The sequence below is a fragment of the Dermacentor variabilis genome, unplaced genomic scaffold, assembly GCF_050947875.1.
Source record: "Dermacentor variabilis isolate Ectoservices unplaced genomic scaffold, ASM5094787v1 scaffold_13, whole genome shotgun sequence".
Classification (NCBI taxonomy): Eukaryota; Metazoa; Arthropoda; class Arachnida; order Ixodida; family Ixodidae; genus Dermacentor; species Dermacentor variabilis.
This window is the reverse complement of record NW_027460291.1, coordinates 37,417,681-37,430,054: the sequence shown is the minus strand read 5'-3', so window position 1 is coordinate 37,430,054 and position 12,374 is coordinate 37,417,681. Positions and strand designations below refer to the sequence as shown.

The 12,374-nt window shown below is 45.7% G+C and overlaps 1 protein-coding gene across 1 annotated transcript in view; it reads right to left on the bottom strand.

Annotated features, from left to right (window-relative positions):
- LOC142566641 (THAP domain-containing protein 6-like) overlaps positions 1–10,307 on the bottom strand; it is a 69,156-nt gene extending 58,849 nt beyond the window's left edge. Inside the window, exons 1-4 of the mRNA XM_075677475.1 lie at positions 10,215–10,307; positions 9,928–10,123; positions 9,151–9,261; positions 8,704–8,841 (exon numbers count right to left, since the gene is read on the bottom strand). Coding sequence (XP_075533590.1) covers positions 8,704–8,841; positions 9,151–9,261; positions 9,928–10,123; positions 10,215–10,282 — 513 coding nt within the window. The 5' untranslated portion in view covers positions 10,283–10,307. The remainder of the gene's footprint in view (positions 1–8,703; positions 8,842–9,150; positions 9,262–9,927; positions 10,124–10,214) is intronic.
- Between the last annotated feature and the right edge of the window lie 2,067 nt (positions 10,308–12,374).

The following is a 12,374-nucleotide window of genomic DNA, read 5'->3' as shown; positions in this document are numbered from 1 at the left end:
GTGGAAATTCTACAAAGAATAGAAGGCATTGAAGCCCAATTAACAGTTGTTAAAACGCGCAAAAAGACTTGAGGCCCGCGGGAGTGGGACCGGTAAAAGATACTACCAAACCATATCATCGACCCGTAGTGACAGAAACTAGTAAAGTCACCGGGGAGAATCAAACAATTAAGCATGGCTCCGCGTAATAAATACATCATATGGCAATGGAACTGTCGCGGGTATCGCCCGAAACGGGGACACCTACAGCAGTTCATAAGTACCAAGGAGGTGCCAGACGTCATCGCCCTGCAAGAAACAGGGGGACTGGCTAAATTATCCGGTTACAAAGCATGCGGTGCTTCCGACGAGAAGGCGTCCGTTGCAACTCTCGTACATAGAAACCTTACGGTCATAAAAATCAACACTGGCGTGACCGGCGTAGACCACGTCCTAATTGAAATCATTCCCACGCGCAAGGGAGAAGGAAGCCTTTTCATCTGAAATGTATGCAGTAGCCCTCGGCACAAGCTGAGATTTGGCCGGCTTTTTCGTAAATCCTTAAATTTAGCAGAAATACATGCAATTGTAATTGTAGGGGACTTTAATGCACCCTACGCGGCTTGGTAAAACCATTTAGAGAACATCAAGGGTCGTAATCTATGGTTAGACGCTCAGCAGGTGGGTCTTACTCTCGTGAAAGATCAACAGGCGCTCACTAGAATGGGTAACAGCGTGAGCAAGGACAACACACCAGACCTAACTTTTACAAAGAACACACCCGATGCAAAATGGATAAACACATAAGAAAACCTGGCTAGTGCATGGTCACTTCATTGTAGCAACAACTGTACACGCAGGCCCATCAAGAAAGAAAGGCAGGAAAATAACGATTGTCGATTGAGACTCCTTCCGCAAAATCCGGGAGGAGGAAGCTGATGAAGTCATACATGACATCGAGATTTGGAGTGAAAAACTTCATCAAAGTGTAAAACGAGCCACCAAGGCTATTCCGGAAAAAACGGGGATAGAGGAGGCGGACAGCAAACTCCTACATATGTGGGAGGCAAAAGCAGCATGCAGAAACGCTGGAAACAGCAAAAACTTAATAGAAACCTGAGAAAGCAAATCGCCATTCTCAATAAAGAAATAGAGGACTATGCGAACAGATTAAGCCGTCAAAATTGGGAGGCCACGTGCAACGCCATGGAGAGATAGATAGGGCTACCTAAAGCCTGTAATCTTATGCGTTTTCTTTTAGACCCGGAAAACAGCAAGTCCACACAACGACACGGCCTGCACAAAATAATTCACAGATACAAAGGCACAGAAGAAGAACTTTTACAGGAACTGCAAAAACTATACGTAGGAAATACACTCTAAAACAAAATTACACCCTTTGGGTTGTATCTTGCCACACAACGATAAACGTCATCTGTCTTGTCCGCATTTCCTTTCTTTAACGCTGGGAGCCCGGTACTTCCAAGTAACGCACGGCATGCGCGTTATCAGCATGACACTGCATTCCCGGCAAGAAAGTAGCGGGCGCGGCGTTTTCAAGAAAGGAAACGCGAGCAAGGCAGATGACGATTATTGTTGTGTGGCATATATACACCCCAAAGGGTGTACGTTTGTCTAAGAGTGTAGAAACCAAGACCAGCAACATCAGTATACTGGCAAGAAAAACCAGGATCTTGACAACTCCATAACCGAGGCTGAAGTTCGAGCGGAGCTTATAAGTCTCAACCCGAAATCCACGCCAGGCCCGGATAGTATCACCAACAAGATCCTGAGAAATCGCGATGATGAATCTACTTTGGCCCTCGCCAAGTATATTAACAACTGCGGGGAACAGGGTAATATTCCACGCCAATGGTAAATCGCCCATGTTATAATGATTTTAAAGCCGGGAAAGAAACTTTAACTTGAGAATCTCAGGCCTACATTGTTAACGTCGTGTGCTGGCAAGCTCATGGAGCACGTCATCCTCACACGTCTAACTAATTGCATGGACGATTATGGCCTTTTCTTGCACACCATGATCGGGTTTAGATCAAAACTGTCTACACAAGACATTAAGTTGCAAATCAAACACCACATAACAGACGCGGGACCTCAAACACTGGATACCAAAGCTATACTTGGCCTTTATTTTACGGAGGCCTTTGAGAATATCACCCACAGGGCTATTTTAGAAAACTTACAGTTCCGTATGTTAAAGACGTTCTCTCTGACCATATTGCGCAAGCCACAACAATCGGTGACGTGAGATCCAAAGAGATAAAAGTCGGAAGCCGGGGCACTCCACAAGGATCAGTCTTATCTCCCTTTCTTTTCAATGTAGCTATGATTGGCCTGCCAGCAGAACTAGAAAAAATAGAAGGATTACAGCATAGCCTGTAAGCTGATGATATCACCCTTTGGGTAACAGGTGCAAGTGGTGGGCATATAGAGTAACTTCACCAAACAGCCTTACATACGGTCGAGAAACATGTCGTGGATAAAGGATTGAGATGCTCGCCGCAAAAATCAGAATTACTTCTATACCGACCGACACGTAGTAAGAGTAAGAGTACTACGGATAAACCAAACATCAAGCTTTTTTGAAAATGGCAACCAAATACCCATTGTCGACAGCATTACAGTCCTCGGACTGCATGTATCAGTGAACGATCACAACGGGAAAACAATCAGAATACTAGAAAACGGCGCACAACAAACAATGAGAATAATTAAGAGAATAGCTAATCGCCATTATGGGATGAAAGAGAACAATCTGGTACGATCAGTCCAAGCTTTTGTCATTAGCCGCATAGTATATGTAACCCCTTACCTAAATCTCCAAGTAGCAGAAAAGACAAAATTCGAAGGCATCATTGGGCGGTCATTCAAATAAGACATGGTTTTGCCGATAAACGCATCGAATGACAGGCTCCTAGCCTTAGGTGTCCACAACACGCTCGAAGAACTCATAGAAGCCCATACGATAGCACAATACGAAAGACCCCCACAAACACCTACTGGCAGACACATACTTAACAAGCTCAGAGTAACATGCGCATCAAAGTAGGGCCCTAAAGTAGACATTCCCCAAGACATAAGAAAGCAGCTTATTATCAAACCGCTATCCAAAAACATGCATCCCGAACACCACATGGAAAGGCGGGAGGAAAGGGCAAGGGCTATACAGAGGAGATTCCAACGCTCTCAGGACGTGGCGTACGTCGACGCGGCAGAGTACATGACTAATCACTATATGTCTATCGTTGCAGTGAACTCTGAAGGTCAGCGGATCTATTAAAACCAACAGAGCCGAGGTGGCTGAGGAATTGGCCATTGCTCGCGCAATAGCTTTCACACTGGCCACGATAATAGTCATTGATTTTAAAACCGCTATTTTAAGTTACGCAAAGGGGTGCACATCTTGAAGGGGTAGCGCAAAAAGACGATGACAGAAGGCTGCCTTCTGTCATCTGCCTTCTGCCTTCTGTCATCGTCTCTTTGCGCTGCCCCTTCAAGATGTTCAACCGGTACCAACTCGCCCAACTGTCGGTCCTTCTGCAAAAGGGTGCGTTTCGCCGGAATCACAACGAATCCTGGCAAACTTCTGCGGTCAGTGGGTTGTCCATATCATCTGGACGCCTGCGCACTCCTCCCCCCTCCCCCCGGCAACGAGGCGGCCGACACCGTGGCTCGAGGACTCACGAGCCGAGCCACCGGGGCGCAGAGGCTGGGGCTGACAGGGTACCGGATGGTTGGCTACATGGAAATAACTAACCAGTACAGATTGGGGAGGGTGCGTTTTGCTCCCGCACACCCATCACTTACTAAGCGGCAGGCGGTGGCATGGCGCCTCCTTCAAACAGATGCGCATCCAAATCCGGTGACTTATAATCATTATTACCCAGACCAACATTCGGCCAAATGCAAATTTTGTTAAGAAAGGGCGAACCTGGATCACATTATCTGGGCCTGCCCTCAGGCACCCCGACAGGGCCAAAAAAATTAAGGATCGTAAGCAGTGGGAGACGTGTTGCTCAGCTCGACCCCCGAAGACCAACTTTTGGCCGAGGATGCTGCTAGAGCTCACGGGCTTCTGGCCTCCATCTAGGCGGGGTTGCCCCCCGCACCAATCTGCCGGCTATATAAATAAAAGTTATTTCTCTGTCTCTTGCGGTACTCGAAGAAAATCTAGCGCATACTGTTTCCAGTACAGTTGAGTAGCCGCCAGTAATTCTTCGGTTACTGAGATTTAATTGGGTGATTACATGTAATTTTCTAACTCGAGAAGTACTGTCCTAATTTTTGAAGTGTCAATGAGGCATTTGAAGGCACCCGAAATGACATCTAACTGCGGTGTTTTCAGTGACGCACTAATTGCGTACTATTATTCTCCACTGGTAAGGAAGCCCCACGACATATGAAAAATACCACGTGACTACGCTCCCATACGCTTCATAAAGCAACGCCCTCAAATAAGCTGATTGGAAGCAACGGCATTTCCTGTCGCAAACCCGAAGAGGTAGAGCGTCATCTTGATCATGGTACGGAAGGAGCACCGACAGCAGGTTTCGTGGCTTTGCAGCTATTCCTTCCTCTTATTTCTAGGTCACATGTATTATCCGTTATTCAAGGTCGAGTGATCTCAGTGATAACAAAAGCCCTTTCATAACGCGGCCGACGCGCCGACTGACCACGCACGAAATGCAAAGACAAATGTAATAGGCATAGAATGTTTCAAAAACCCGGCTTTGCTCGCACCGCATCGAAAGACTGCGCGCGAAGGTATATTTCGCACGAGAATCTTGCTTCGGACAAAAGCCAAATTAAAGCGACCGTTTTATTTTTCATGAAAGTGTATACGTGCTCCAAAAACAGGTTCGTGTCAAAAAATAAAAGCGAAATAAACAGACCGGGAAGCAATCAACATGCAAAGAAAAGGCAGAACCACTGATCTCCACTAGGGGGTTCTGGATGGCGCATCGCCGCTTTCGGGGCCGCGCGCTCACACGGCAACCGGAAGTGACCGAAAGTGTGCGTGCTTGTTTTCTGCTTGTATATCGTAGCAGTGCTCCCTAGAAATAGTAGCAGCAGCTCGAACGAAATATGAATAACACGATCTGGCGGGCTTGTTGGACCCAGTGGTTGGACCGTCCTGTCCGCTTTCTGTCCGTTTTCCTAACCGTGCTCGCGCTGCCGAAATCGTGTGGATAGTTCAGCGCTTTGTCCTGTCCGCCTTCTGTCTTTTTTCCTAACCGTGTTCGCGCTGCTGAAATCGTATGGATTCCCACCAACTAGCCCGCCAGATCGTGGTATTCAATCGTATGAAATCGTATGTCAGCGCTCTGTCCTGTCCGCCTTCTTTTTTCCTAACCGTGTTCGCGCTGCTGAAACAGTATGGAACGAAATATGGGCGGTCCTGTCGCTAAGCGGCTGATCAAGGCAGCCAGTTCAACAGAATTTACTTTCAGTCGGAACTAGTTGGCCGATTGTAAACGACAATTCATCGCTTTTGCAGCGCGCTTAAGATAAAAATAACCTCACACTCGCTCTGATGCTTGTTTCTAGGCGGTAACTTAGTACTAAATGGCATTTCAAAAAGGGACAAGAGACCTACGCTTGAGCTAGCACAGCCGGGCATTATTGCTGTTTTCAGAGTACACAGCACACATGCAGTATTTACCTTTCTTTGAAGGGTGGAGGGGTCTTCCAGAGAAGTCTGGTTGAAATGTTGGATAGCAGACTGAGACTCCTCCCTCAAATCATTTGTGTGTTGTTCAACTTCCCAACCTCTATGTGCACTGTTAGCTCTTTTGGAGGTTTCATAACTTAAACCAACCTGCCACAGTGCCGTATCAAGATTTTAATATGCGTTGCAGAGCAGGTGGTCAAACACTTTCTGCAGCCCTTAGCTACAATATGCTGTGCTGTTGGATCCACCTTGGAAATGGTAACCTGTAACGAGCTCCAAAACCTGATGGGTAATGGCTGCAGCCTATGAACGTATGTTATGGTTTTCTAGGGACCAACAACTATCTACAGATGGTCATCTCTTTACCAGTCATGATTCAAGTCTTGAAAAACAACTAGAAGAAAACATCAACGCACTTAACTTACATGTGTTTGAGGCCTTGACTAGGAACTAAATAAGTACACAAATAAAACATGGTTTATTTCACTCGAAAATTGGCGGTTTTCTCACATCACATATTACATTACCTTATTGGTGGTTGAAAAGTACCAAATTCGTCAAGCGCTTGCGGATGTTTGGGCCGTTGATCTTTGCTGTTGCTTGCTTTGCAGCGTGGTGCATTCTAATCTTGATGTAGCATCCAATGACACATTTAACCAGACGCACAAAACGATTTGAGTCAGCAGCTGACTCAAACATGTGCTCGTGCAGTTCTGGATACAGCTGTCCGAGCCGAGTTGTCGAGAGCTCGCCCATGACCTTGGCTGTCAAGGCGCTATCCACATTTTGTCTCTTTGAAAGGCTACCGACATTAACTTTTTCCTGGAGACGAATGACCTTCTCGGTCATCTCGCAGATATACGAGGTGGATGATGATGGCTTGGCAAGGCCTCCGCGGTTCTTCCTGTTCAAAAGCGCTGAAGAACATGCCTCTGCAATAGTAGCTGAGTGGCATAGGGTGCATGGGATCTTGCGCTCTACCATACGGCGCACAAATCCAGCAATGTATCGTACAACATTTTCTAAGTAGGGAGACAATACAGGGAGCTTTCCAACTTCGGCATCAAGTTCACTTTCGAATAAAGGGAAAATGAGACATCCACCCGTTCGTAGCAATTGCTACAAAGGAAACCCATACGGGTTCCTCGAAAGAAAAGCCTCATAGTTGAAGGAAAATTCGTCCTGGTCCGGGACTCGAACCCGGGACCACCGCCTTTCCGGGGCAGCCGCTCTACCATCTGAGCTAACCAGGCGGCTAGCAGATGGCAGAGCGAAGTCGAATTTGTCGACAACACGAAGCAAAAACAAGAGGTTGACGTAGTAGTTCTGCGGAAACCCGCAAGGTGCGGGTTGCCGCAGAACTACTACGTCAAGTTCACTTTCACTTGGAAAGTCAGCGTGTTGCATGAGGTCTTCGGTGCCATTCAATCTTGCTGTCGCCATGTCTAGCTCATCAGCACAAATGTGGCTGGACACGTACAGGATGCGTGTCTCATCAAGAGATGTGCAATTGCCTGCACCGCCTTTGATTTGGTTGCGGGTGACGAGTCGCTTGTATGCAGATACAAATTGTGCCACTGTGGGATTATTGTTCCAACCCCCCCTTGCTCGCACAGCAGCAAAGAAGAGTTCAATGTCATCCTGGGAAAGCTTGTAAGTCAGCAGGTAGCGCAACAGAGGAGCTTCACTCAAGAGGAGAGTGGATGCCAGGCATTTTACACTCTCAATCGTAATAAGGAAGCCAAGAAATGGAGTTTTTCTTGGTGTCTTGAAGACAGGCGTGCCTATTACATCAGTGATCTCCTTTATGTAGCTGTTCGCTTCTTCAAAAAAACTCATCCATGTTCCCTTGTTGGCAGGTCGGAGTGGGGCCTTGAAATTCTTAGCAATAGGGTTGCGTGAATTTAGGTAGTCAAAAAGCCTGTCAAACAAGCGAATAAACTTCACTGTTGCTTCGGAGTGTTTGAATAGCGGGAGTTTTAAATCTTCCCGACAGAAATCTAGGGCGTCAGCAACACTGGAGCTCAAAGTTTGAACAGCGAGGTTCACCTTCATTTTCTGCCTATGCCACTCAATGTGAGCAGCACGAAGTTTTGTAGCAGCATGGAGGCCTTCTTTCTCTTGCACGTCGTGCAGCTGGCGGATATAGTGCCATTGCACCGATCCTCCCGAGGCGTCTTTCAGGCACTCAAGTGAAGCCAGAGCGTTTCTGACCAACTTAACCATGTGGCATGCATCCAGAAGACAGTACACCTTTCCACTGGTCACAGGGTGGGGGAATGATGTGCACATTGCCGATTCGTCCTCAAGTTTGACACCCAAATCTTTAAACATAGTGAAATTACATCGGAGGCCATCACAAGTGATGGATGTGACATGCACTCCTGTGTCGTGCAACTTGGTAAGACATAACTTCACTATATTTGCACGTTCCTTTCCCGAGAGACCATTGATCAGGAAATAACCGCAGGGTATCTTCCAGTGAGAATCCAGAGATACAAGCATGAAAACTAGTGCTTCAGATGGAACTGCATTGCTGTCATCATCTACCTCATTTCCAATATCAACGTAGCCTCTGAACTTCTTTCCGTCCCATTCAAGATGCTTCCTGATGGCCATTTCGTCGACCACAAGATTGCATAGAAGTTCTTTGTTCTTGTTCTTGGCCTCATTGGCTTTTGATTTGATAGCATTTAGAGCTTCACCTGTGAAACCAGCTTCACCATTTACAGAACTATACCACTTGGTAATTGTTGATGGATGCGGCAGCGCACAATCAAAAGTTTCTCTCACATAGTTGTAGGCTTTTGTTGAGTAAAATTGCAGTGTAAGTGCAAACATGCGCAACATAGGGGGTATTTTTCTCGGCTGTACTTGACAGACTTATCTCCTTCTGCTGGTGCATGTTTCAAAAGGCGTTGCATGATCTCTAGAGGCGCGCCTGAAAAACATATTTCAAGTATTGCAGAGGCATCTTCTGAAACAAGGTTCTTCTCTTTGAGATCACTAATTATCTCAGTGAATGTGCACACCTTTTTTCTCAGTCGGCGCTCTCGTTCAAGGTTCACCTTCAGCTTTTTCTTGACACCAACTACTGAGTCCACACAGAGATCCATTTTCCTCTTTAATGTCTTAGGAGACTCGAATACGGCGTAGTTGTGATCAGAGAGCTGTAAATAAACCACAGGGAGTTAAAGCTTTTACAGGTACAATGTGCAGAAAATTATGAGAGCTGAAAGCAGACATCTAGCGACACACAGACATTACAGCCAAGTAGAGCTAGTATATTTCAACCCATCAAACAAATTTTCAAAATACTTCAACTAGAATAGCACTGTGGCTTTTGCGTAGAATTACTTTTCTTTGAAAATGTGAAAATACACTAAGATAATTCTCGTTTAATAGAAATGCCACAATAGTAATGCCTTAGGGAGGCTGAAGCATATGAATTTGACTATGGTGAGGTGACAAAGACTTACATTGGCTAAGTTGTCCTCAGTTGATGTACGAGTGCTAGTTGTCGGCTCATTCTCTGGTGTCGTGTCCTCAGCTGGGGTTCTTTCTTTTGGTGGTTTCCTCCCAGCCGTTTTCTGAAACAGCCATGTGAATGGTGCTCAGTTCTTACCAAGACTGCATAACAGTAAAAAAAAAGTAATGCTGGCCACAACAACACAAATGTGGGACATAGTGTGAGCATGGTAACACCATTATTTGCCTACCTACGGTACAGCTCAGAGTATGCAAAAAAAAAACTTGGCGAAATGAATAGGATACACTAGCAGTCTGGATCATCAGCACTGTAAACATCTCACTAAATTTCTTTCTTCACAGTGTAATGCCGGTTTAGTTTAAAGTGGCCACCCAGTGCTCTCAATTTAGTTCGGGCCATTCGAGATAAGACTGCCAAGGCGGTCGCGCACAAGCCTCTGCTATAAGAAAGAAAATCTATTCTTAGGGAAAACCTCAGGTGTACTCATCCCCATGCTTGTGCAGAGCTTTGGAGAGGTGTGCCCAGCTGCTCTTAGTCTGGGAAAATGAAACTGACCAGGCACTTTGTGCGTTTGTGCACTCACTATAGCGCAAGCATTGTCTTGGGAAACCAAGTACCTGAACAAGGATGTCATTTCTGTGCGGCATCGAGGAGTTCCAGCGTTCTAGGCAAGTGTTCTGACTATACCCCGGGCGTGCGAATACAACGGCACAGCTTTATTCTAGTTTGATATGTTTTAGGGAACATCAACTCAGAATCGTCCTACCTTCTGCAGATGTTTTGGGAAAGAAAACAGCGTGGGAACTGCGTCACGTAGAAGACGTATCCTTGCGCCCGTTCGATCAAAGCAACCCTCCTCGAAGTGGTCACTACAGAGTCTGCTGCCAGGAGATGGTGTCCATTTGTCCCTCTTTAGGTTCACGACCCACCGCTGATACAGCTGAGGGTTTGAACGTGGAAACCTGCATAAGACGAGAAACACCTCTATACATGACAAGCGGTCGCGTTTTCCCCGTGTGTCGCATAAAGTCAACATGAATGCGTAATACTTACGCGTGAAATGTCTTCCCAGATGTCTTCTCCGGCCTGCTTGTGCAGTTTATAGCGCAGCAAGCAGGCATTTTCTCGAAAAAAAACCGAACAAATACCGGCGAAATGGCACAACGGCAGCTACTACCATGTAAACACGGCGGCCATTTACCAGACTTCCGGGACATGACCTAGAACTTCCGGTAGCCGTGCGAAGGCACGCTCAAAGCGCCATCCAGTACCCTAGTGGAGATCAGTGGGCAGAACCGATGCGTTGAAGAAAGTAAATATATCATTTCCAAATGAGCCGAATTGGCAATCAGCATGCCTGCAAAAAAAAAGGAAAGGCTTCAGATTTCAGTGTATCCTTGTTATCTATGAATTCGTTAGCTCCGTTGAACACCAGCTGGTGCCTAGAGGACATGTTCGAATAGGTCTCCTTTTGCAGCTACGCAGTACTGTGTGCGTTTCGTCACATCTTCAGTGACTTTCTTGATGAGCGACGCCGGAAGTCAACGACTGACGTCCGTTATCCTTGCCTTGAAATAATCTGATGTCCGTTTCGATCATGTAAGCGCGATCTTTCACATAACCCCAAAGAAAGAAATTGAGTGGAGAGAGGTCAGGTGACCTAGCCTGCCAATTTAGAGACCCGTGTCTTCCAATCTATTGCGCATGAAAGTCGCGTCCGACTAGTTTCGTGCTCGGCTGCTGCTGTGTGCTGGTGCTCCATCTTGCTGATACCACAGAAATGGAAGACGTGACAGCGGGATTTCGCTGAGAAACTCATCCACCACCACTTCAAGGATTTCATTCATGTAACGCTGTCGAGTTCAGTGTGTGATTGAAGAAGATGGGACGGATTATAGCACCAGCGTAAATTCCGAACCCCACATTGAGCGACCACTGGTACTGGTTCCGATTGCGCTTTACCCAGTGTGGATTGGAGTTCCTCCAATGGTGTGTGTTATGCAAATTGACCTAGGCGTTTCTGCGAAAATTGGCTTCATCTGTGCACATAATATCCATGTAGTCCGGTGACACATCGTCCTTTCTGAGACCCATTTCGAGAAATCTAGATGATTCCGCAGGTCCTTATCTTCCAAGCGTTGGTGCTGGTAAAGGTAGTACGGGTGAAAGACCGTCGTTTAGAATCCTCCATACTTATGCCTTGGAAATTCGTACCTGCGCGGCCACGTCCCGCACGCTAGTATGAGGCTTTGAGGCCATAAATGCTAGAACATAGAAAGGTGCAGTCCTCCAGCGCTGTTTCTTGAAGCTGCCAGTTTGTCTCAGGTTTTCATATTTTCTGATGACAGTCGATGCATTTGGTCTGCCGCTACACTTCGAAGACTAATATATATATATATATATATATATATATATATATATATATATATATATATATATATATATATATATATATATATATGCGGCCTTCCTCTTGTTGCCATTCGCAGATCCCAAGGCACGGATCATGTCTACCAGCTGATCATTAGAGAAAGACATAATGACTGGAACGAAACAAAACGCACCTTTAATCCTTTGCAACTGATGATTTAATCCTGATGTTGTCAATTCGCTTTTGTGGTGATAGGTTTAGTGGCAAAAAAAAACATCCGTGCACTTTATCTACTCTCAGACAACAGCTATCACATCTTGTTTCCAACTGAGGCGAAACGCCATGTGTTACTTCGGACGGGGCGTGGCAGATAAGGAACTAGCTCATGGTGTTTTTTTTTAATTTCCTTTATTTCGTTCTGGATAACTGCGCTGCTTTATTAGTCGGGTTGCAGAGCAATCATTGGTATTTTCATTTTTTTGTGGGGTTTATTTATCAGTCGGAAAAAAATTAGTACGCAAGTAGTAGGTCGCTGAAAATACCACAGTTCGATTTCCCCTGGATGTGCCTTCAAATGCATTATTGACACTTTGGTAGTTAGGATAGTTCATCTCGACTGAGATAATTGTTCAGAATTACCTAATTAAATGTCAGTAACGAAAAAAGGTACTGTACTGTAAACAATATGCACTAGGTTTTCTTCGAGTAACGCATTGCTCTTTCTTTAAATATTGGTGCATCATAGTTAATTGGCACACCCTGTATATATTTAGGACATTTGCATGCAAGTGTCGATGTTTCGATCCGTAATAAATGTTGTAAATTATTAGAAATGTTTTTTT